Source organism: Urtica dioica, chromosome 10, assembly GCF_054948205.1.
Source record: "Urtica dioica subsp. dioica isolate 48M chromosome 10, U.dioica_male_clone48M_v1_H2, whole genome shotgun sequence".
Lineage (NCBI taxonomy): Eukaryota > Viridiplantae > Streptophyta > Magnoliopsida > Rosales > Urticaceae > Urtica > Urtica dioica.
In genome coordinates, this window is record NC_142765.1 from 5,204,602 (window position 1) to 5,228,897 (window position 24,296).

The 24,296-nt window shown below is 38.1% G+C and overlaps 1 protein-coding gene across 1 annotated transcript; it reads right to left on the reverse strand.

Annotated features, from left to right (window-relative positions):
• Positions 1-21,746: 21,746 nt before the first annotated feature.
• Positions 21,747-23,031, reverse strand: LOC149383221 (HVA22-like protein e). The gene is made up of 5 exons (XM_089628974.1): positions 22,795-23,031; positions 22,645-22,671; positions 22,426-22,548; positions 22,157-22,340; positions 21,747-22,051 (listed from the first exon to the last, which is right to left on the reverse strand). The coding sequence occupies exons 1-5, from the start codon at positions 22,839-22,841 to the stop codon at positions 22,031-22,033; spliced, it is 402 nt and encodes a 133-aa protein (XP_089485100.1). The 5' UTR covers positions 22,842-23,031; the 3' UTR covers positions 21,747-22,030.
• Positions 23,032-24,296: the final 1,265 nt, after the last annotated feature.

A 24,296-nucleotide genomic window follows, 5' to 3' on the forward strand; every position in this document is an offset into this window, starting at 1 on the left:
CAGGAACTGGACTCGGGGAAGACGATTGGCCATGCTAGAGAATGTGACGGACTCTATATCCTAGACCCAGAATCGGACTCAAATAAGGGAAGTCAAGAGAGTTCTTGCCTGAATATTGTCTCAAGTCCGAATAATAATGAGATTTATTTACTGCATTTTCGCTTAGGACATCCTAGCTTTTATTATCTTAAAAAATTGTTTCCTGAATTGTTTATTAATAAAGATCTTTCCAGCTTTCATTGTGAAATATGTGCATTAGCAAAGCATCATAAAAACACATATCCACCTAGGGAATATAAATCATCTAAACCATTTTCACTAATTCATAGTGATATATGGGGAGCTTCTAGAGTACCAACATGCAATGGAAAAAGATGGTTTATTACCCTAATTGACGATCATACACGAGTAACTTGGGTTTTCCTACTTAAAGAAAAATCAGAGGTAGAAAATGTTTTCAAAAATTTCTATAGTATGGTTCAAACTCAGTTTAATACTCGGATACAAATGGTTAGGAAAAATAATGGACGAGAATACTTTGCGAAAAATTTAAATCAATTCTTTGAAGAAAAAGGGATATAATTCACCAAAGTTCTTGTGTTGACACCCCACCACAAAATGGCATAGCGGAAAGAAAAAATAGACATATCTTAGAGGTCACTCGTGCATTAATGTTTTCAGAAAAAATCCCTAATTATCTTTGGGGAGACAGTGTTCTTCATGCTACATATTTAATTAATCGAATGCCTTCAAAAGTTTTGTCTTTTCAAACACCTATGAGTTTTTTCAAAGAGAATTTCCAAAATCAAGAGTTTTTAATTCTATGCCATTAAAGATTTTTGGGTGCACGGTGTTTATAAAAAATCCTGACCGAAATGCAAGTAAACTCGATCCTAGAGGAAAAAAAATGTGTTTTGTGGGGATAGCCCCGACTCAAAGAGGATATAAGTGTTTTGATCCGTCTACACGGAAAACCATAATCACAATGGATACAACCTTTTTTGAAAATACACCTTTTTTTACAACTCATCTTCAGGGGGAGTTTGAATGTGAAGATTCTGAAGACTACATGTTAGATAATTCTGGAATAAATATTCAGGAAATAGAAAACTCTGAAAGTATTGATGTTCAAAAAATAAGTGATATTGAGTCGATGAATTTTTTAAAAGAAAATGAACCAAGTATCACAGAATATAAATCTCAAGAGGACAGGTACAATAATCGGGCAAGCACTCTGTTTGAAAAAACATATGTGAGAAAGACTCTAGCTCAAGATATAGAAGCTGTCACATCTCCGGCAAGTCAAGAATCTGAACGGAGAAAGAACCTGAGGTAAGTGAGCCTATCCTTGATCTTGATTTACATATTGCTTTAAGAAAAGAGAGACGTGCCTGCACAAAAACCCCTTTGTATCCTACCTCTTCATATGTCTCATATTCTAACCTATCCTCTACCTTTTCTACCTTCACCACAAACATATCCGATATTGTCATTCCTAGTACTATTCAGGAAGCTTTGGCTCAACCGGAGTGGAAGAAGGCTGTTTTTGAGAAGATAGAAGCTCTTGAGAAGAAGGTCTGTGGAGAAACTACCGAGAGGCAAGCCTATAGTCGGCTGTAAATGGGTGTTCACGCCCAAGTTCAAAGCTGATGGAACTCTTGAACATCTCAAAGCGTGATTGGTGGCAAAAGGGTTTACTCAAACATACGGAATAGACTATACAGAAACGTTCTCACCAGTCGTGAAGCTAAATACGGTGAGAATTCTGTTATCTATTGCAGCAAACCGTGACTGGCCATTGAGACAGTTTGATGTGAAGAACGCATTCCTCAACGGGAAGCTTGAGGAAGAAGTCTACATGAGCCCACCACCCGGATTTGAAGACAGCTTCAACTCCAACGTTTGCAGATTGGAAAAGGCGATATACGGGCTCAAACAATCACCACGTGCGTGGTTCGACCGTGTTCACAAGATACTTGGAGGAAAAAAGGATTTCGGTGCTGATTGTATACGTGGACGACATAATTCTCACGGGAGATGACTACGGAGAATTGGAACGCTTGAAGGAAAAGCTTGCAAAGGAGTTTGAGGTAAAAGATTTGGGAGAAATGAAATACTTCCTAGGTATGGAAGTGGCAAGATCGAAGAAGGGCATCGTTGTCTCTCAAAGAAAATATATCCTAGACCTCTTGAAGGATACATGAATGAGTGGGTGTCAGCCGGCTGAAACCCCAATAGATCCGAACCAAAAGCTCGGAAGTATAGAAGATGGAGTTCTGGTGAATGTTCAACGATATCAAAGACTAGTGGGAAGGTTGATTTACTTGTCTCACACAAGGCCCGATATAGCCTTTGCTGTGAGTTTAGTAAGTCAATTCATGCATAGTCCTTATGAAGAGCATCTCGAAGCCACAAACCGGATTCTAAGGTATCTAAAGAGCTGTCCAGGAAAGGGGCTGCTGTTTAAGAAGAACGAAACAAGAGCTGTTGAGGCATTTACTGACGCGGATTGGGCTGGACCGGGAAATCGGAGGTCTACTTCAGGTTATTGTACCTACGTGTGGGGAAATCTAGTCACTTGGAGGAGTAAAAAACAGAACGTGGTGTCGAGAAGTAGTGCAGAGGCAGAATTTCGATCAATGGCGAATGGTATTTGCGAACTCATATGGATAAAGCGGGTTCTTGAAGATCTCCGAGAAACAGCTGAACTACCTCTACAACTATTCTGCGACAACAAGGCCGCCATAAGCATTGCGCAAAATCCAGTTCAACACTACCGCACGAAGCACATAGAGATCGACCGACACTTCATAAAGGAGAAGATGGATGACGGGATAATATGTACTCCGTACGTCAGCACAAAGGAGCAAACAGCAGACATCTTGACGAAAGGGTTATTTAGGCCAACATTCGATTTTTTTGTAAACAAGTTGGGCATGTTTGATATTTATGCACCAACTTGAGGGGGAGTGTAGAAATTACTGATTTAATTTGTTTCCAGTATTATTAGGATTTAGATACTCGGAAATCATCCTGTATATCTACTGTAATTAGGTAGAGATAAAATAGGAATTAGTTGTTTATTCTGTTTTATCCCATCCTAGAATAGAGGATCTGATTGTATTTAGTTTGTGTATAAATAGGCTATTCAGCCGTATGGAATAATATACAAAAATTTCATCTTTCTAAAACTTACATAATATAATATAAATTTTATAATATAAAGCTATAAATTAAAACTATAGAATGAATATTGAGAGAACTATGTAAATAAAACATTGATGGTTTGGTATTGAGAGAATTCGAGTGTTTGAGAGAGATGAATATTTGATTTGTGAATAAAATGATAAGAAATGAGATGTATTTATAAGAGAAATAAATAAAAAATTTAAAATTTAATTTGTTGTGTAAAATCAGAGGCCCAACCGCTAAATAACAGTCATTTATTTTCAGCTCTTGAATTTCAAACCGTTACTAATCTAACGGCTGATATTAAAATAAAAATAAAAGCCTCAAATTGCAGCTCTCCCAACGCTCTCCACTTCTCCTAATGGTATTAATTACGCCTATCACGTACTGCCTGCCTCTTTGCCATTTCCGACAACTCACGGAAGGATGCTTGTCATTTCCGCTAGCTAATGTACTAATAGCCGATATATCTGCTTAAAATTTTGACAATTTTTCTTGATTTTCAATCGACCTGCACATCATAAACAAACTCGGAATAAGTTCTTAAACATGTTTGCGCCAAAAATATATGAGGCGACGAAGAGATACAAACAAGATAATTTACGAAAACAGACGAAAGATGTAAATTTTAGGTTTGACGAAAGATGGTTTACTTTTTTTTTTTTTTTTTTTTTTTTTTCAACAAAACTGGTGGCGATGTTTTACTATATGTCCTTAATAGTCATTATTGTATGGGAGGCCAACACGTTTCTTCTATCTGTGATTCGTGTATCAACGTTGTTGGGAAGAATTGAAATAATAATAAAATAATTAGTAGTGCTTAATAACGTACGTAACCAATTTCCCTTCAATAAAAAGTTTAAAATTCATTTTTATGGATAAGTTCAATAAGTCCACTACAGTTCAGAAACTTCGATCCAAACTTTTGATTTTTTGTCTTTAAAAATATATAAACAAAAAGCTTAATGCTACGACTTATAATAAGTTAGATGAGTGATACACTATAATGGAATTGGAATGTATCATGGCATTCGGTAATCAATTTTTGTTGGTCCTTGGAAAGTAATTCACTGTCTAAATATCCCGGTTTCTTTATAATGAAAAAATAAAGTCCAAATATGGGCTACATAATACAATCCAAATGTATGCTCCAAAATTTGAAGGGGGAGAAATGGCTGGGTTTGATGGTAAATGTCGTGAGAATTATTCAAATATGTATGTCTCAAGTCTAAGCGATTCAAAATTTCAAAGGGGACTAATGGTCGTGTTCGAAAGCTGATTGCAATCATAAATGAAAATAGCATCGACTAATAACAATTTTGATAATTTAAATCAAGATAGTAATAACTATATTTTTGGACACCATTACTAATAATTGTAGACTTATATATCTACAATTGTTGTTAATTATAGACTTGTAAATCTATAGTTTGTGACAACTGTATATTTTTCATGTTTACAGTTATTAGTAAAAGTGTTCAAAAACATAATTGTTACTATTTTAGTCCAAAATATCAAAATTGATATTAATTGAGACCATTTTCCATCATAAATTCAGTTCCTTCTTTTAATTTATAAATCAGTGTTCGGGGATGTGAAATTTTCAGGGGATGTTCACATTTTCATAAACTCTTATGTGTTTTCAATATTTCATCTGATGTGATAATTTTGTTGAAAAAATTTAGGATATGTTCACATTTTCTTCTTTGCGACTGGGTTTCCATATATGTGTCCGATTAGTTAGAGAGATTTTAGGAGATTAATTTCGGGATTTGACAAATGCATGAGGATATTTAAGTAATTATATACCAGGAGGCTTAAACGATTTTTCTAAAAGCTAGGATTCCTAGCTTTTTACACTCACGTACGTTTTCAAAAAGCGTTTTTGAAATTTTATTCTACAAACGGTTTTACCAAAGACACGGATTGCAGTTTGGTTTTTACTAATAACAAAAACTGGCTTAAAAAAGTTGTGTCAAACACGCCCATTATCTTAACGATTCAACTGCTTTATTTTAATTTTAGTTTGATAGTTAGTTAGACATTTAACATAATAAACAATATATTATCATAGCTATCAAAAGTTTATCACTAATCAGCATTTCCGTTGACTTCTTAGCTTACCAAAATGAGCATAATGACTGTAGTAATAAATATAGATATTATCATTTTGTTTAGCTAGTTCTTATTAGTGTAGGTCATCATTCAAGACCGTCTGTGGATTAAGTTTGGATTCAACCCTTTGTTTAATAAATCAAATAGGGATGAAGAGATATATTACCCTTGTTGGAATTCTGCATGCTTGGAAATACAACACTATGGTTAAAAATGGCCATTTGGTCCGGATACAAAATACGAAACGGTTATAGAATGACTTTAAAATCGGTTTGGATCTCAATAAATTGATCGCTTCTTTTTAGAGACATAGAGAAAAAGAAACATATTAAAAAAGCAACAAATAGAAGAAGAAAAGAGTAACAAAAGTATTTGTCTAAGCTCTAAATAAGAAAAATAACACAAATATCGATTTAATATGATATGTTATCATTTCAAAGATATAGTCTAATTTCTGAAATTCTAAAAAAATCAGTTTTACTCATATTTCAAACTATTTCCCATTTGTTATTTATTTATTGAAATGTTTTTACAATAACATAGTTTGTTTACATTTTGAAAAGATTAAAGAACTGAAATTTATATATACCTACCTCATCACATGGTGATCATCATAAACTAATTCCACTAATGATTTTACTAAATAATACTCACTGAAAATTCTGATTAGTCGCAAAGACAAGATGTCGCACACAATGTGTTGACAATGTGTCCGACAACTTGTTTGAACACAGATATGGATAAACAACAAAAAGTGCAGTAAACAAAGTACACACGATATGGTTACCCAGTTCGGTGAAACACACCTACATATGGGGGCACGCTGCCAGTGGAAAGGATTTTCACTATCTTGTAGTCAATAGTACACACAAGGTTTATATCTGATTACACTCAACAAATCAATAAAACCTAGAGACTATTACTACCAGTGATCACCTAGTCAGAGACTCCCCCTGAATTTGAGCTCCGTCTCAATTCCACCCTTCCAGCAACCTCCTGGCTCGGATGACCTTCAGTCTTCAACAGTTCGTGAACCTTCAATCACGAGAACACAAAACCCAACTCTCACATACACTCAATCTTTGTGGAATAGTGTTTGAGAGAATACACCACTTATAACCAAAGCACACAGCCTCCCAGTCCGCCGGTCTTGCACGTCTAAGAGCTCTGAGTGTTTGATCAAAAGTGTCAAGGCTGATAAGGGAGAGCGCATGGCTTTTATAGCAGCTGTACAATCCTGGAAGGTATCTCGGGTTTCCTTACCCGGCCTCAAGCGAATATCACAAAATAAAGACTCCATCAAGGCGAATATCGTGCAATGAAAACAGCAGCGAAAGATATCTTGTAATGAAGGCTCCAGCGAGGCAGATATCTTGTAATGAAGACAGCAGCGAGGCAATAACTCAGCAATAAGTCACCAGCGAAGCAATCTGTCAAAACTGGAAACTTGCCAGAAATACTGTCTGCACACAGGAGGAAAGATGTCAAACCAGAAGTGAAAACATAACAACCGACATCTTTCCATACAACTTGCACTAAAAAATAAAGCCAACAAAACAACGTATCAACAATCTCCCCCTTTGGCTATTTTTTAGGCAAGCACTTCCAGGACCAGTTCTCATACAAGCGTCATGACCAGAGCGAGAGTCAAAATAAATGACCTCATGACACCTCTCCCCCTGATTGCCTCAAAAAGATACCAAAGGCAAGGATCGACCAACACAGAGGGAGGAACCAACAGCCTGTAAAGGAATTAGACCTAGAATAACAGCATATCATTCATCCGTAAAAGTACGAGAAAGCTGTCTTACAAACGATCCAGAGGAAAGAAACATCAGTCTGAAGCACACAAAGAAAGTAGAGAGAAACCAAAACGATGTCTAAAAAGATGTTAGATGTTACAGACCAGAACAAATAAACATCAACCAGAGGGATCAGAGACATTGTTGGCATGAGAACCCTGAGAGTCGCTACTGACACCATCTTCTGTCTCTTGTTCATCAGGACACGCAGAGGGATTTGGTTGAGAAGTGGAAGCACCATCCGTGGTAGAGGGGAGAGTCATGACAGAGATAAGACGCTCACACGCAGTCTTTCTTCGAGAGGAGATAGCAATGACTTCCTTAAGTGCAGCAACTTCTTCCATCAAAACCTTGAGAATATCGCTCTTGGCACTTTCTGACAGGGGAGCCACTTTGATGGTACCACCAAGCGAGACAGATGTTGCGACATATGGCATGACAAGATCCCTGGCATGTTTCCCTTCAAACAACTTAGGACTGAAAGATAGTTCACTGGGAGGTTTACCTGCAACGTCGTCAGCCCTGAGCAGATCCTTCTTCTGAGCTACCATCATGCCTGACAGGAGAGAAGGGAAGCCAATAGGAAGCTTCACTGCATAGGACTTAGCATGCTTTGCCACGTGGCTGAAAACAAACTCCCCAAAGTCGAAGGACGCCCGAGTACCAATCTGATAAATGAGGCATGCCAGGTCGGAGTTGATGCTTGAGCCGTGAGAGGAAGGGGCCCAATTTGCAATCCCAATTCTGTACAGAACAGAGTACTTCGCCGAGAGATCTGAGGAAGGTAGAGAACCCTTGGTGGGCCAAGTCTTCTTCTCATCGTTAGTGAGCTCTTTCGCTACCTCATCCAAGGAAGGAAGCCGATCAGCAGTGACAATTTTTCCTCTACCCAAAAACTCGTTGATGGCAGTGGACGATATATCAAAGCAATGGCCACGAACATAGACTTTCCCAAACTCAGGGTGATGAGGCTGGTCAATCTCGGAGGACAGATTCACAATACACTATTTCACCAGTCTAGGATAATAAGGCCCGATCCCAGAGACAGTTTTCCCAAGTTGAGCATCGGACAAAAGTTCCATGATCACATCAATCTTCAGGGCCTCCTTAGACAATTCTTTTTCCGGAAAAATAGATCTGCGATAGACATACCTCCATTTTCTGACACGATCTTCCTCATGGAAGGAGACATTATCCAGAGGAGCGGCGGGGACATCCTTGGGAAGCTTTTGGCCTCCGACAGATTTCCTGGATATGAGAGACACGCTCTCAGGACGGGCAACAACCTCTTCCTCTTCCAAATCCTTCAGGACATCAGGAATCGTCTCTTCAACAGACTTTCCCTTTAGCTTCTTCTTGTTCAAGCCCATCTTCATCGGTTTCTTCATCTTCTTTTTAGTCGGGATGGTAGTGGGAGTAGCTTCTTCCACCAGCTTTCTTTTCTTCTTTCTCTTCTCTGAGAGAAGAGTGGCTAGACACACATCATCATCTTTCTGAACTTTCTCTTTCAGAGAAGCAAGGATATCTTCTCCAATATCTTGGACAAGGTCAGTCGTTCTATCTTGCCCCTGAGAAGATGTAGGCACATCTTTCGCAACATCTTTACTCAAGCCCAACATGCCTCCAATGGCATCTTCAGGAGTAGGCTCTTGAGAATGGGGCAGCGAATCCCTATCCCTAGGATTGACAGTAGGAGAGACAGAGGCAACAGGATTACCTAGCACAACTTTGTGAGGGCTTTCGATGGGGGATCCACCAGTGAGGGTTTCTTCTTCTGCAGCGTCGTCATCTCTTCTTTCTTCCTCAGACGAACTGCTGGAACTTACTTCTCCTGTGATGTCAATGATGGAAAGAGCAGCTTTCTTGAGGATTGCGCTTCTGGCGGCTGAGAGAGATGGATTCTCAGGAGGAGCCGATGACCCAGCGATCGCACCTCCGGCCTGACCATCGGCGCGAGCACTGGGTCGAAGACCTCGAACCCTAACTCCGTGCATGTTACTTTCAGCGCCAGGCTTTCTTGTCGCGACATTTTTCTTCTTCATTGTGGCTTTCACCTTTTCAGAGGGAGTGGTGGTACTGATCCCGCTTCTTGTGCCTACCATTTTGAGAAGAGTTTTAAGGAAACTGCCACACAGGTAACTGTTAAAGAGGGTAAGCGAGCAAAACAAGAACACCGAAGAAAAACGGGAAATTTCAAAGTTCAAACAAGAAGTAACTTCCTCTTCTTTCTCGAGAGTGTAGCCGTCTGCATGAATGAGAGCATGGCAGGGAGTAAAACGACGTCGTGACTTAAAGTGGGCCTTGATCGTTCTTAGGCCCAGAGAGACAACAATTGGCATTTTAGCCCGGCAAATCAGTCGAATGGGCCAACCAGATACATGGGCCCATGAAATGAAATTCACAACAGACACGCGAACAAGAATCAGTGAGGGATTAGCACATGAGATAAGACCAAAAATCCCTCTGATAAACAGTAATTGCTATTGATCAATAACGTATAACCCAAGATAAGATCTGAGATTTTCAGACCGGTTAGCATCCAAAGCCTTGGTGAAAATATCTGCAAGCTGTTTCTCGGTGTGAATGTATTCGAGTTTGATCTTCTTTTCTTCTACAAGATCTCGAATGAAGTGATGTCTGATCTCAATATGTTTGGTCTTACTGTGTTGAGCTGGATTCTTTGAGATGTTGATGGCGCTAATGTTATCGCAGAACAATGTCATGACATCTTGACCAACATCATATTCAGCAAGCATCTGCTTCATCCAGAGGAGATGAGTGCAACTACTCCCAGCGGCGATGTATTCAGCTTCAGCTGTGGACAAGGAAACATAGTTCTGCTTCTTGCTGAACCAGGAGATGAGATTGTTTCCAAGGTAGAAACATCTACCAGAGGTACTTTTTCTATCGTCCGTGCTACCTGTCCAGTCAGCATCACAGTATCCCACAAGCGTAGAGGAAGTATCATAAGTATATAAGAGGCCAAAATTGGCAGTTCCTGAGATGTACCTTATGATTCGCTTGACTTGAGCCAGATGACTAGCTTTGGGATTGGCTTGATATCGCACACACACACCAACAAAGTAAGCAATATCAAGACGGCTGGTGGTGAGATATGAAAGGCTTCCAATAATGCGTATCCCATCTTTAATATCACCAATGACCTCGTCAACAAGGTGATTTATCTGAATTCTTGTAGAATGGGCACATCCTAGAAGCAAAGCCTTAGTCTCCTTGCCAGGGATCATCTTATTACGAGGAGAATCGTCTTCAGACACAATGTCGACCACTTTGTCATCATATATCCTGACATCTTTATCACTTCCGAGATCACGAGGATCCCGATCAGCAAGGGTGTAGCACACTGAGCCAAAGACATGGAAGTACTTGACGTATGTCTTTCTCCCCCTCCATATCTCATAATGAGTTACAGTAGTACTCGGACGAATGATAACTCTGTTATGAATATGGCATGATGTGTTGAGCGCTTCAGCCCTTAAGAGTAGAGGAATGTCTTTGGCAAGCATCATTACTCGAGCCATTTCCTGAAGAGTCCGATTCTGTATTTCAACAACCTCATTTTGTTGTGGGATGATGGGGCCAGAACATTCAGGAGCTATTCCATCTATGCTTTCTCCTTTTCCTCTTTGCACTTGCCTCTTTCCACCGAGACTTTCAGTCTGTTTTCCTATCTGACAATCACCACAGATTTTTCCTTCAACACTCTTAAGATCAGGGAGCTTGACAATATCCTTCTCAGAGACAATCTTGTGCATGATTCTGAGATTTAGATGACCGAGTTTTTGGCGCCATAGCTTAGCTTCATCTGCCTTGAACAAGAGACACTTGGTGACTTGAGAGTCCTTGGCCGGGGACCACATGTAACAGTCGTCCGGAGTCCTGGTCCCTTTCATAAGCTCGTCATGTTCCTTATTTAACACAACACACTCATCACGAGTAAAATTAACACGTAAGTTCAAGTCACAAAGTTGGCTAATGCTAATAAGATTAGCAGTGAGGCCTTCAACCAACAAAGCCTCTGTTAAGCAAGACAAACTAGGATAATTAAGTTGACCTTTTCCAATAATCTTGGCCTTCACTCCATCACCAAAAGTAACATGACAGTTAGAGTAAGGTTTTATGTTGGATAAAAAGGTTTGGTCACATGTCATGTGTCGAGAACAACCACTGTCAAAGTACCAATCGTTACCAGTGAAAGCATGCTGAGAGGTGTAACCAATGTTGGCGCGATATGACTCATTTTTCACTCTCCATTCCATACGAGATGAGGGGGAACGACTTGGTTGAGCTTACATATGGGATGATTGATGCCGATGAAGATTCCTCCCATATAGACGATAACAAAATGGCCGAATATGACCCCTACGTCCACAGTGATGGCAGACCCAACGAGGTCTGTTGACAAGAGACCTGGTTGGTCTATAAGGATGTTGCTGATGCTGATTCTGGAACTTGTCACGACCAGATGTCTGAGACATATTTCGCGGCATCTGGGCAGCAGACTTTTGATGGACAAAAGTAGTCTGAGACGTGGAAGCACCGTGAGTATACCCAAGCCCCTTCATGTTCTTTGCAGGCTTTCCAACAGCAGACTTTTGAGGGACAAAAGTAGTCTGAGACGTGGAAGCACCGTGAGTATACCCAAGCCCCTTCATGTTCTTTGCAGGCTTTCCAACTGTGAGAATTTTATCAAGGCTGTCGGTGCCGGAGTTCAGCATCCTGACTGATTTAGTCATCTGGTCCAGCTCTCCATTCAGCTGACTGACTTCCTTCTTTAGATCCACAATCGTCTCTAGTAGCCTTGCCTTGTCTTCAGTCAGAGTGAGAATAAGAGCACTCTGTTTGTCGAGAATCTGAGACTCCTCAACCCATTTGGTGTGCAAGGTTTTGTATGCGTCATTCATGGCATCGTCAGATAGTTCTCCATCTAGAACAAGTTTCTGAGAGCATTCACCAAATTTATTAGTAGACTCATGAGCAGTAAAGGCCACAAAATTACTTATCTTATCAGAGTCGCTATCTTCATCCAAAAAGGTAGCGTTGTACCCATTTTTCTGTTTCTTGAGGAAGCTGGGACACTCCTTTTGAATATGTCCGAAACCTTCACATTCGTGGCACTGAATGCCTTTGCCTTTGCCAGGTCGTTCACCGCTATCACTGTTCCTGTGATGGTTGGCATCCTTCTGGAATCTGTGTTGAAACTTGTCCTTAACATCTTGTGAGACATCCTTTCCATTCATCTGGTTGAATCTCTTCGTGACCCTGCTATAATTTCTTGCAAGCGTAGCTATAGTATCGTCAATGTCACTATCAGAATCAGAGTATACCTGATCCTTTTGTTCATGAATAGAGCCTTTTAGGGCCATCCCTTTGTGTTTCTTCTCTGTCTTGGGCAGGGAGAGCTCAAATGTCATGAGAGACCCCATAAGTTCATCAAACTTCAAGTTTTTGAGGTCATGGACTTCTTCAATAGCCGTGATCTTCATTTTGAATCTGGGACTCAAAGCTCTCAGAGTTTTCCGGACAAGATCTTCGTCGGTCATGGGTTTCCCAAGAGAGTAGGATTCATTTGCAAGGTCTTGGATGCGAATGTTGAATTCAGCAACAGATTCATCCTCAAGCATGGTAAGGGCTTCAAAATTGGTTGTGAGGTATTGAAGCTTCTGCTCATGGACCTTTGTGGTACCCTCATACGCAACAGCAAGGATTTCCCAAGCCTCTTTGGCACTAGTGCATGTATTTATCAACCTGAAAACATTTGTATCGACCCCATTAAATATAGCATTTAGAGCACGAGAGTTACCAAGGGCCGCCTCCTCTTCAGCAATAGTCTAGTCTTTTTCGGGTTTTGCACCAATAGGGGCTCCTTTGTCATCAGCCTGAACAGGAGCTTCCCACCCGTGTATCACTGCTTTCCAGGTTCTGATATCAAGGGACTTCATGAAGGCAGTCATGCGCGCCTTCCAATAACCATAGTTGGTTCCGTCGAGTACTGGAGGGCGATTGACAGAACCTCCCTCTCGGGAACTATCCATATTAGGTAATCAGAAAAAAAAAAATCCAGGAAACCACCTAAGCTATTAAGGTGCCCGCTCTGATACCAAATGAAAATTCTGATTAGTCGCAAAGACAAAATGTCGCACACAATGTGTTGACAATGTGTCCGACAACTTGTTTGAACACAGATATGGATAAACAACAAAAAGTGCAGTAAACAAAGTACACACGATATGGTTACCCAGTTCGGTGAAACACACCTACATCTGGGGGCACGCTGCCAGTGGAAAGGATTTTCACTATCTTGTAGTCAATAGTACACACAAGGTTTATATCTGATTACACTCAACGAATCAATAAAACCTAGAGACTATTACTACCAGTGATCACCTAGTCAGGGACTCCCCCTGAATTTGAGATCCGTCTCAATTCCACGCTTCGAGCAACCTCATGGCTCAGATGACCTTCAGTCTTCAACAGTTCGTGAACCTTCAATCACGAGAACACAAAACCCAACTCTCACATACACTCAATCTTTGTGGAATAGTGTTTGAGAGAATACACCACTTATAACCAAAGCACACAGCCTCCCAGTCCGCCGGTCTTGCACGTCTAAGAGCTCTGAGTGTTTGATCAAAAGTGTCGAGGATGCTAAGGGAGAGCGCATGGCTTTTATAGCAGCTGTACAATCCTGGAAGGTATCTCGGGTTTCCTTACCCGGCCTCAAGCGAATATCACAAAATAAAGACTCCATCAAGGCGAATATCATGCAATGAAAACAGCAGCGAAAGATATCTTGTAATGAAGGCTCCAGCGAGGCAGATATCTTGTAATGAAGACAGCAGCGAGGCAATAACTCACCAATAAGTCACCAGCGAAGCAATCTGTCAAAACTGGAAACTTGCCAGAAATACTGTCTGCACACAGGAGGAAAGATGTCAAACCAGAAGTGAAAACATAACAACCGACATCTTTCCATACAACTTGTACTAAAAAATAAAGCCAACAAAACAACGTATCAACACTCACCTTTACTAAAATGAACTTTTTGGACATTTTTGAACTTGTCGGAAAAAATTAGATTTGTCAGAACCAACATGGTGGTTGGCAAAAAAATTTGTAAACCTTACACGTATTCAACAAAATTAGTTTATCTAAAAGGAAATAAACATCTAATCACAAATCTACAATAATATTCAACAAATAAACGATAAATAATCGAAAAAATAAAAATAAAAACTTCAAAAACCTTATATGCCAAAATTACCGGTGCGCTTCCACTACGGTTTTCGAAAATAAAGCATGCGAAGAACGAAGAACGGTTTTGAGCGAAGAAGCAATATTCTAGTCGTGTGTCACTTTGATAAGAGAAGAACCACTTCGGGCAACGAGAATTTGATTTTGCACTATGTATTTTATACCCACTATCCAATTTCATGTGTTGTTCTGGCGAGATACCAAAGGTCAGGGCCGGCTAAACGGAATTTGAGGCCTAAAGCGAGAGTAAAAAATAAGGCATTTGTCAAATACACGCTAAGTAAATTACATATGTACATTTGTATGAACTCATTGTGAACTCCATATCTCAAGTAATGATTATTAATCTCATCGTTTTTAATACGTCATACATGTTCTTATAATATTACATTATCACATATTTCATTAATATTAATATATCTCTTTAGCCTTTTTTATACCACCACTTTGTCACTTTTTTTCTTATTGTTGCTTCTACATGTTTCTTTGGTATAAATTTTTAAAGTGCGCTTTTTCATATTTATTATATATTTTGCAAATTCTATCATATCCTGATTGATATTTTTTTTTCAAACATATTTAAACCAAATTAAAAAAATTTGATAATTGATCCTTATATTCCAAGAAAAAAATGCACACTACGTATACAAAAACGAACTTAAATCTATAAAACAATCAAAGCAATACACACATAAATGAAAAAAAAAAAAAAAAAAAAAAAGATTAGATGGATGAAATATAGAATTTAATAAAAATTTTACTTCTTCAGATGGGTAAATATTTTTTATTGCTGGCATCCATTGTCAACAATTTAGCGTGGTAGTTGATTTTTTAAGTCCGGGAAGATGAATTCTCTCTCTCTCTCTCTCTCTCTCTCTCTCTCTCTCTCTCTCTCTCTCTCTCTCTCTATATATATATATATATATATATATATTCGTAACAAGTAATGAGTAATGAGTGCTTGTTATTAGGGTTTAGGGCTGACTCTTTTAATTGTCTCTCTCTCTCTCTCAAACCAAATACATACCATATGGTCTTTTAATAAAGGCCTTAGTATTAATATGTGGGTCTGACTCTTTTTTGTTGAAGGGCTGCATGTTTTACGTACGGATTTTAAAAGGATTTCAACACATTGAGCATTTATTTGATTAATTATTACGTATAAACGAATTTTTTTGGGCCTTCTTCAATTGGGGGCCTAAAGCCAAAGCTTTAGCTCCCTTGAAGGTGGGCCGGGCCTGCCAAAGGTATTATGTAAACAATACGATATTATTACTTATATTTACCGAGTTCTTAAATTTCACAAGTTACTTATGGTATAGGGGTTTTGACAGCAATAATATCATCTTGCTGTCACTTACCATATTTAGCCCAAAACTAATATTTTGACACATATGTTACTTTGACTAGGAAAGAGAAATAAAAATTTCCTCAATTACCCTAAGCAGCCATATTTGACTGCTCTCTCTCTCTCATATTTGACTGCTCTCTCTCTCTCTCATCTTCACTCTCTTTCATTTTCTAAAAAAATAAATAATAATTCGTTCTTGCTCTCTCTCTCTCATCTTCACTCTCTCTTTTCTGGAAAAAAAAAACCCCCTCAGATCTTCATTTCCCTCCAAGCATCTCTCTCATTCACGCTCACTCTTCAATCGCTCACCCTCTTCATCTTCTTCTTCTTCTCACTCGGTGAAGGCACAACCAACGCGAACTCAACCCAGGAGAAGAAGAAAAGAAAACAAAAAAGGAAAGAAAAAAATCGCGCGTCTTCAAGGACACCGGCGAACTCAACTCAAACTCGCGCGCGCTCCGCCGAGGAAAAGAGCCGCCGCGCGTCTTCAAGGACACCGGCTGAGAAGAGCTCGCCGGAGAAGAAGGAGAGAGAGACGGCGACGGAGAAGGTAATCTCGATTTTTAATTTCTCTTCCTCTATGGTTCGGATTTGAGGAAAAAATGAAATTAGGGTTTTGAATTGGGATTTTTTGATTTCGTGGGTATGAGTTTGAGAGTTTGATTTCGATGATGACATAAATGAGTTTTTGATTTATGTTCGTGTTTGATGTCTTGTTTATTGGTTGGGCTCGGATTCTATTTGGTTCTGAAATTGTTTCTTCTGGCCGAGTGTAATTTTGGCATTTTGACGTTGTTGATGTTCTGGTTGTATATCATGGTTAAGGAAATTCCTTTGGAAGATGTCTGAGAATCACGTGATAGGTTTGAGTCTGGAAATTTATTTGGACGAGTTTGGGTTTGATTTTTGGGTCTTGGCCGTGTGATGATAGATTTAATTGTGATGTTGAATTGTTGATGATTCGAGACTGTTGGTGCTGTGTATTGGCTGAAATTGTTAAGCGTTTATTGTGCTTTGGACTGAAATGATGTGAAACTGTTTTGTGATGATGGTTAGAATCTGAGAATTTTGTTTACTAGGAGTTAATGGTTGTTTTCGTTGGTGTGCGTGTGAGTTGTTATGGTCGAGAATTTAGGCTCAATTTAGGTAACTGTACAGGGCTCGGGGCAGCGGGTTCGGGACGGCGAGGACGCTGTCCGAGAGGTGGCAGAGCTGCCGCGCGAGTGTTGACGAGGCGGGGCCGGACTAAGCCGAGGGTGGGCCGAGTAGGAAAGGCCTTCGGTTTTTGTTTGGAGACTCGCAAAGTCTCAGTTTAGTGTTTAGTATTAACTTATTATGATATAGTTGAACATTTAAAATAAACGACTTGGTGGGTATGAATTTGAGAGTTTGTTTTCGATGATGACATAAATGAGTTTTTTTATTTATGTTCGTGTTTGATGCCTTGTTTATTGTTCTTGAAAGAAGAGGTTACCAAGCTCGTCCAATGTTTGTGTATTTGTGTGTTATTGCGTAAATTATTCCTTGAATTATTGAAGTCTTTTGGTCTTGAATTATTGATGTATTTTGTGTTCTTGGATTGTATTTGGTCTTGAAGTTGTTGAAAATTGGTGACTTGATTTGTTTTAGGACGACAATAAAAAGGACGAGGCCGACAAGAAAAAAAAAGATGACGACGACAAGAAAAAGGACGAGGCCGACAAGAAAAATAAGCAGGACAAGGACGACAAGAAGAAGCAGGACGATGACGCCAAGAAGAGCAAGAAACCAGACGACAAGTTCGTGACACTAGTGTCACGAAGGGAATCCAGTTCGTGACACTAGTGTCACGAAGTGAATCCAGTTCGTGACACTAGTGTCACGAAGTGGATCCAGTTCGTGACACTTCCCGATTTTTCCAGGGTGTCACGAAGTGAATTCAGTTTGTGACACTTCCAGGTTTTTTCAGGGTGTCACGAACTGGATTCACTTCGTGACACTAGTGTCACGAACTGGATGTTTTTCCATGTTAATAACCGTTTTTTAATACTCATATCTAATACGAGTGAACGTATACATGTATGGAGGAAATATGTTTATATGCTAAGCATAGCGGGAAGTGGGTAATAATGAGTGAAATATGTGTTTATGATACCCATGAAAGATACGATCTTTGGCGCTAAGAAGAAAATGAGAAGAAGAAGATGAGGAAGAAGAAGAAAGAATGGTTCTTGAACGCCATTGTTGATGATGAAACTATTCTTTCTTGATTCTTTCTCTGTGAAGGAAATGTAGTTTGTTGAATTGGGTGTGTGATTTGGTATGTAACTGTTAAGTCTAGAGTGTTGTTATATATGCGAGCTTCAATGCATTTGTTTTTTTTTTACTTGACGAGAATTATGTGAGAATAAAGTGGTTCTGTTGAATTGGGTATGTGATTTATTGATGATTTTTTGTTGTTGAATTCCACCAAAATTCTACTATTATGTGATACGATGTGACACGATGCAGTTCGTGACAATTGTGTCACGAACTGAATGCATTTCGTGACAATTGTGTCACGAACTGGATGCATTTCGTGACAATTGTGACACGAATTAAATGTGTTTTTTATATTAGCAACCTTGTTTAAAGACTATGATCTAATGTGACCAATTTTATACAGATATGGAGGAAATATGTCTATATGCTAAGCATAGCGGGAAGTGGGTACAACTAGGCGTGTACCAAGAGGGTGGTACTCTTACACTTCTACTGCCTATCAACTTGAATTACCAAAGCTTGATGCAAACCAGGAGTTTTGGGCTACGTTAAGCTTAATGCAACTTCGACGCGGGGGTCCCACTTTAATCGCCGCTCTGGGGGAAAAAAATTTGGAGTCAAACCAAAGACAATTTTAGACTAGCTTTTAGTGTAAGATAAAATTAGGGTATGTTTTTGTATTAGTCATCTACATAAATTGTATCATTCAAGGAGTTATTCAAGTAAATATGGCATGTTTTTTATTTCGTGACACGAACCAATGTATTTCGTGACACATCTATAACGAATCTGGAGATTTCGTAACATATCTGTCACGAACCAAGGAATTTCGTGACACGTTTGCCACGAATTACAATCAATTAGTGACAAATTTTATTTTTACACGTTTTTTTTATTATATTATAGGGCCGACCTTCTGTAATCACTTAAAAAAGGATTTACGTGATTTTAGCTTTTAAAGTCCATATTATGCAACAAATACCCAAATGCCCAACTTGACAGACACCATTGTCAATTGACGAAGAATACTATGCAACCAAATACTCAACTTTTTATGGTGGAATTCAACAACAAAAAATCATCAATAAATCACATACCCAATTCAACAAAACCACTTTATTCTCACATAATTCTCGTCAAGTAAAAAAAACAAATGCATTGAAGCTCGCATATATAACAACACTCTAGACTTAACAGTTACATACCAAATCACACACCCAATTCAACAAACTACATTTCCTTCACAGAGAAAGAATCAAGAAAGAATAGTTTCATCATCAACAATGACGTTCAAGAACCATTCTTTCTTCTTCTTCCTCATCTTCTTCTTCTCATTTTCTTCTTAGCGCCAAAGATCGTATCTTTCATGGGTATCATAAACACATATTTCACTCATTATTACCCACTTCCCGCTATGCTTAGCATATAAACATATTTCCGTCATACATGTATACGTTCACTCGTATTAGATATGAGTATTAAAAAACGGTTATTAACATGGAAAAACATCCAGTTCGTGACACTAGTGTCACGAAGTGAATCCAGTTCGTGACACTAGTGTCACGAAGTGAATCCAGTTCGTGACACCCTGGAAAAACCTGGAAGTGTCACAAACTGGATTCACTTCGTGACACCCTGGAAAAATCGGGAAGTGTCACGAACTGGATTCACTTCGTGACACCCTGGAAAAATCGGGATTTCAACAAAAAAAACACCATTTTAATTAATTTTGGTTATTATGTTATGTTTATTATGTGTTTTTAATTTGGCAAATCTGTCACGAAATGACTCGAGTCCGTGACACATGTGTCACAGACTGAATTCACTTTGTGACACTTACCTTTCAGGAAATCGGAGTTGACAGATTCTCCAAGGTCGCCGCAACGCCTGAAATCTCGACCGTGTTTTTACTCCGTATTAACCAAAAAACAACCCAATCATCATAAATAAGCCACATAGGTCATAAAAAACGTAAAAAAAAACACCTAATATCCAAAGGGGTATCTTAGTTTGTATTCCATACCTTTTTAATCTTAGGTGCGACAATGAACGTGTTATCGTCGGAATTATTTGCCGGCACATCTATCACGAATTGAGCTAAAAACATGAGTTATTTTAAAAATTACTCACACATTAATAGAAGGCGCTATGGTTTCTTCCTCCACAATTTTCTCTCCTTTGGATGGAAGCGAAATTAACTTAAATGCCACTAATACTATAATCTGAATTCAAGGAGACACAAAGAAAGTTCTAAAAAAACTGATCCAAAACTACCAGACTTAAAGTCAGAAGATCAAACACTCCCCCTATCTACACCTTGCTAGATATTGGTCTAACATGATAATTCTTCATACTAATGTTGTGAATGATAACAACAACATCAATACTAAATAACCTCAGTATGCTCAAACTAAGCATCAATAGTTAGTCTCAACAGAAAACAGAAAACAAAACAAAAGCATGACCATTGGACTCTAAACAGCCATCAATCCAATTCTCAGACAATAAAAACAGCAAATTCAATTCACAATAGACAATACACTCAATGCCCTGATAGTATATCACACAAGCAAAATTAAGCATAGTAAACAATAGATCAACAAGCATACTCAAGACTAAAAACATAAATAATCAAACGGCTAAACCCCTCTCCGAACTTCCATAACCAAACCCTAAAGCCAAATCGCGAAGAACGAACCCTAGCCACAAAATCTAAATACGTAAACTATCAATCGAACGACGCGAACACACAATATTTTACAGAGAGGCAGAGATAGAGAAAAAGACCAACCGAGGAGAAAGAACGAGGCTAGCTACTCAGGTCAATAGCATTAGAAGCCAAAAAGACACGGTGTAAGTTAACAATCGTGCGTGTCGGACATAAGAATCGCTGAGATACGAATCGCTGGGTATCAGAGTTCTAGCTTTCAAAATCGTTGAGATACGTGCGGCCGATTTTTTTGAGCGAAAAAAAATGGGGGATTGTGCGAGAGAGAGAGAAGATGATGGTTTTTTTTTTTTTGGGGGAAAAAGATGAAGAATATCCAGGAATGGGTTTCATACGTTTAAAAGATTTCTGAGGATATAATAGTCTTTACATAATGGTTTAGGTATTACATGTGTCAATTTTTTTGTTTTGGGCTATATTTAGTAAGGGACATTGTATTATTTGTGTCAATTCCCCTATGGTATATGTATGACCTTTTAATCATTGAAAACGATGAGAAAGGGCACGAATCAAAGAGAAGACGGGAGTTTTAGGAAGTGTTCAACTCATAAGTATAATATTGTGATATTATGATGTTTTTTTTTTTTAAGTTTGAAATTTGGAGTTAATGATATTATGATGTTTTTTTTAGTTTGAAATTTGATACTTTTTGTCGTACTCGTACTATTGTTAGGTTACGAGTAAATGTGATGTGAGGTTTCGCTTATAGAGTTTTCACGCAGTTCCCACACAAATGTATTCGTTTGATATTAATGTTTTAATCAATTATTAGATGGTCGCTTTCGTTAATTATTGTCAATTTAAATTACTCTTATGTGTGAACATGCTTATGGAAATCTCTGCATGCTTTGAGTAAAGAGAGGAAATTTCATCACTAGGTCCCACTACAACTTACAAGCAGTAAGGCTTTTTGTTACTGTGACTCTGTGACTCTAGTCTATACGATTGTTGAAGATATATATATATATATATATATATATATATAAATATATATATATATTAATATATATATATGTATATTATAAAGCCTACGAATAGCTTAGAATTACGAAAATACCAGGCACGCTCAACTCTACATCGATTAAAAAGGTACTGAAAAGACTACGACACATCACATAGAGAAAGGAGAGAAACTTGGGGAATTAAAAACAGTGATCTTCAGCAGAAAACTCTTCAAACGACCACATGATATTTTCTAAAGCTCATAACGAAGAGGATAATGTGGTCAATTCTACATTGTTAAATAAAAAAGTCTTGAAGAATTACAATTATTTCCATCAGCAAGCATTTCTTGATCTTGATTCTTGAACACAAAAGCTTGTCTTTCCCTCAGTAAGTCTCGTGATGATCCTACAACCCATCAAAGAACAAGCGAGTTTAAGAAGAAGAATACAAAAATATCATACAACTATAATTTCATACAAAAAAAAAAAAAAAAGGATTAAGAAGTCTCACTTTCTTGTGGGAAATGAAGTCAACAAACTTGTTCTTTCCTTTGGAGCCATGACTAGTTGGTCCCAAATTATACTTTCTGATTTGCTCTCTCACAAACCTCTTGTACAAAAAAGCCGCTCCTTGGAATTGTGGAAGAGCCAACCAAGCCACGAACACCAACTTCGCAGGATACCATATTGTCAACCTAAAATAACAAAAGTAATTTTTTATTATTTTTTTATTTTTTACACTATTAATTTCATCTCAGAAGACATGTAAAAAATAATTACCACTCTAGAGCTGGTTGAATGATGAGCTCCACAAGAGTGATAAATGAGTACAAAATCCAATAAGCAAGCCATTGCTCATCATCAAGTGTTGAACTGCTTTCCATAGCCATCACCGAAGCATATCTATATACACACACATTAACATTATTCTATAGAAAAAAAATACAAATAAAATGTACCCAGAAAGAATATATTAGATAATTTTGGTGACACTCTTACAAGGGATAGAGCAACGTCAAACATGGCCTGCAAGATAAAAAATTTCAAATAATGATTAACTATCTTGAGCATTGATGACACAAAATGTAGATTAAAAATAAATAATTTTCTTCAGACATAAATGAAAGGAAGAAGAATGTATATACATACCCAGCAATTGTGTGAGCTTGGGCAAGAAAGGTCCAAAAATCTCCCATAGTGGAGAAGGTTCAAGAACAAAAGCTATGCAGAGAAAGAATAACAAACTATTGAAACAAGTATCCGGAAGCAAAGTGATGAGTGAAATCGATCAGGAAAACGAGAAAAAAAAATATTTTCACTAAGAAGTTATTTATGTCAGAGAATCCAAGATAGATAGATATCCAACCAGTAAAATCGTAGAAAGGGATAGGTAAAATCTACAAATAACTGTGTGTTATATAGAGGATTCAGTAGGACGCGTGGCAAGATGAGAACCAGTATCAGATGCTTTGTATGAGGATTGACGATTGTGCACCGTTCGTTTACAAAAACCGCAAAAGCGGTACCATGATAATGTAAATTATATTTCAATCAAAAAAAGATAATGTAAATTATATTCTTTTGGAGCAAAAAAAAAAGATATAATGTAAATTATAAAGTAATCATTTTTAAAAAAAAAAAAGCTTTTCACATTTCTTATATTTTGTTCCTTGGAACCCGAAAAAAATATCTTTCACAGTTCTTGATATTTTGTTCCTTGATGGGCTTTGCACCGACCAAAGCCCTAGTCGACATCTGAGAAGGACTGGTGACACGTGGGTCCAGTAAATAATAAAAAAAATTCATTGGGTTTCTGTTTGAAAAATTTCATTAATTGGACTTAAAAATGGATTAAATATCTAATTTGGACCTTAACTTAATGAAATATTTTAAAATGGACTTTTGGGTCAAAAGTGGACAAAAATACCCCTAGACTCATTTGAACACTCTAACTCTCCTAACATTTCGCTCTCTCTTTCTCTCCTTCACTCGAAAAAAACGAAATCAAACACGTACGATCTCATACGAGTCCATACGAGCTTATACGATTCCATACGAGCATATACGAGTCCATACGAGCTTATACGATGGAGTTTCCGACGGCGGTGGATCTCAAAAATCCCGAGCTTCAAAACCAAGTAAAAATGTGAGTTTTCATGTAATTTCTTGTTAAACTTCATTGAAAATAGTTAGAATAGGGTTTAGGACTTAGTTATTACCTGATTTGAGTTGATTTGAGGTGATTTGGGTCGGATTTAGATTGTTAGGGTTTGAAATTAGGGCCAGTGTACGATGAGATTGATGCATCGTACGATGTCGTACGATGTTGTACGATGTCGTACGATGAAATTCATAGAGCTCTACGATGCGATACGATGGTGTACGATGGGTTTATGTTTTCTCAAAAAATTGTCGTACGATGTTGTACGATGTCGTACGATGCTATACGATGATTTTTTAAAAAAATTTAATTTCTTGTTTTACGATGATATACGATGCTGTACGATGCTATACGATGATTTTTTTAAAAAATTTAATTTCTTGTTTTACGATGATATACGATGCTGTACGATGCTATACGATGATTTTTTTAAAAAATTTAGTTTCTTGTTTTACGATGATATACGATGTTGTACGATGCTATATGATGA

What these genes read in the sequence shown, in the direction of transcription:
- LOC149383221 (XM_089628974.1), bottom strand. Translation starts at nt 22,841, where the DNA reads ATGGGAGATTTTTGGACCTTTCTTGCCCAAGCTCACACAATTGCTGG. An exon ending in CAAGCTCACACAATTGCTGG is followed by an intron (nt 22,672 to 22,794) that starts GTATGTATATAC and finishes TTTATCTTGCAG; the next exon opens with GCCATGTTTGACGTTGCTCT. An exon ending in TTGACGTTGCTCTATCCCTT is followed by an intron (nt 22,549 to 22,644) that starts GTAAGAGTGTCA and finishes GTGTGTATATAG; the next exon opens with ATATGCTTCGGTGATGGCTA.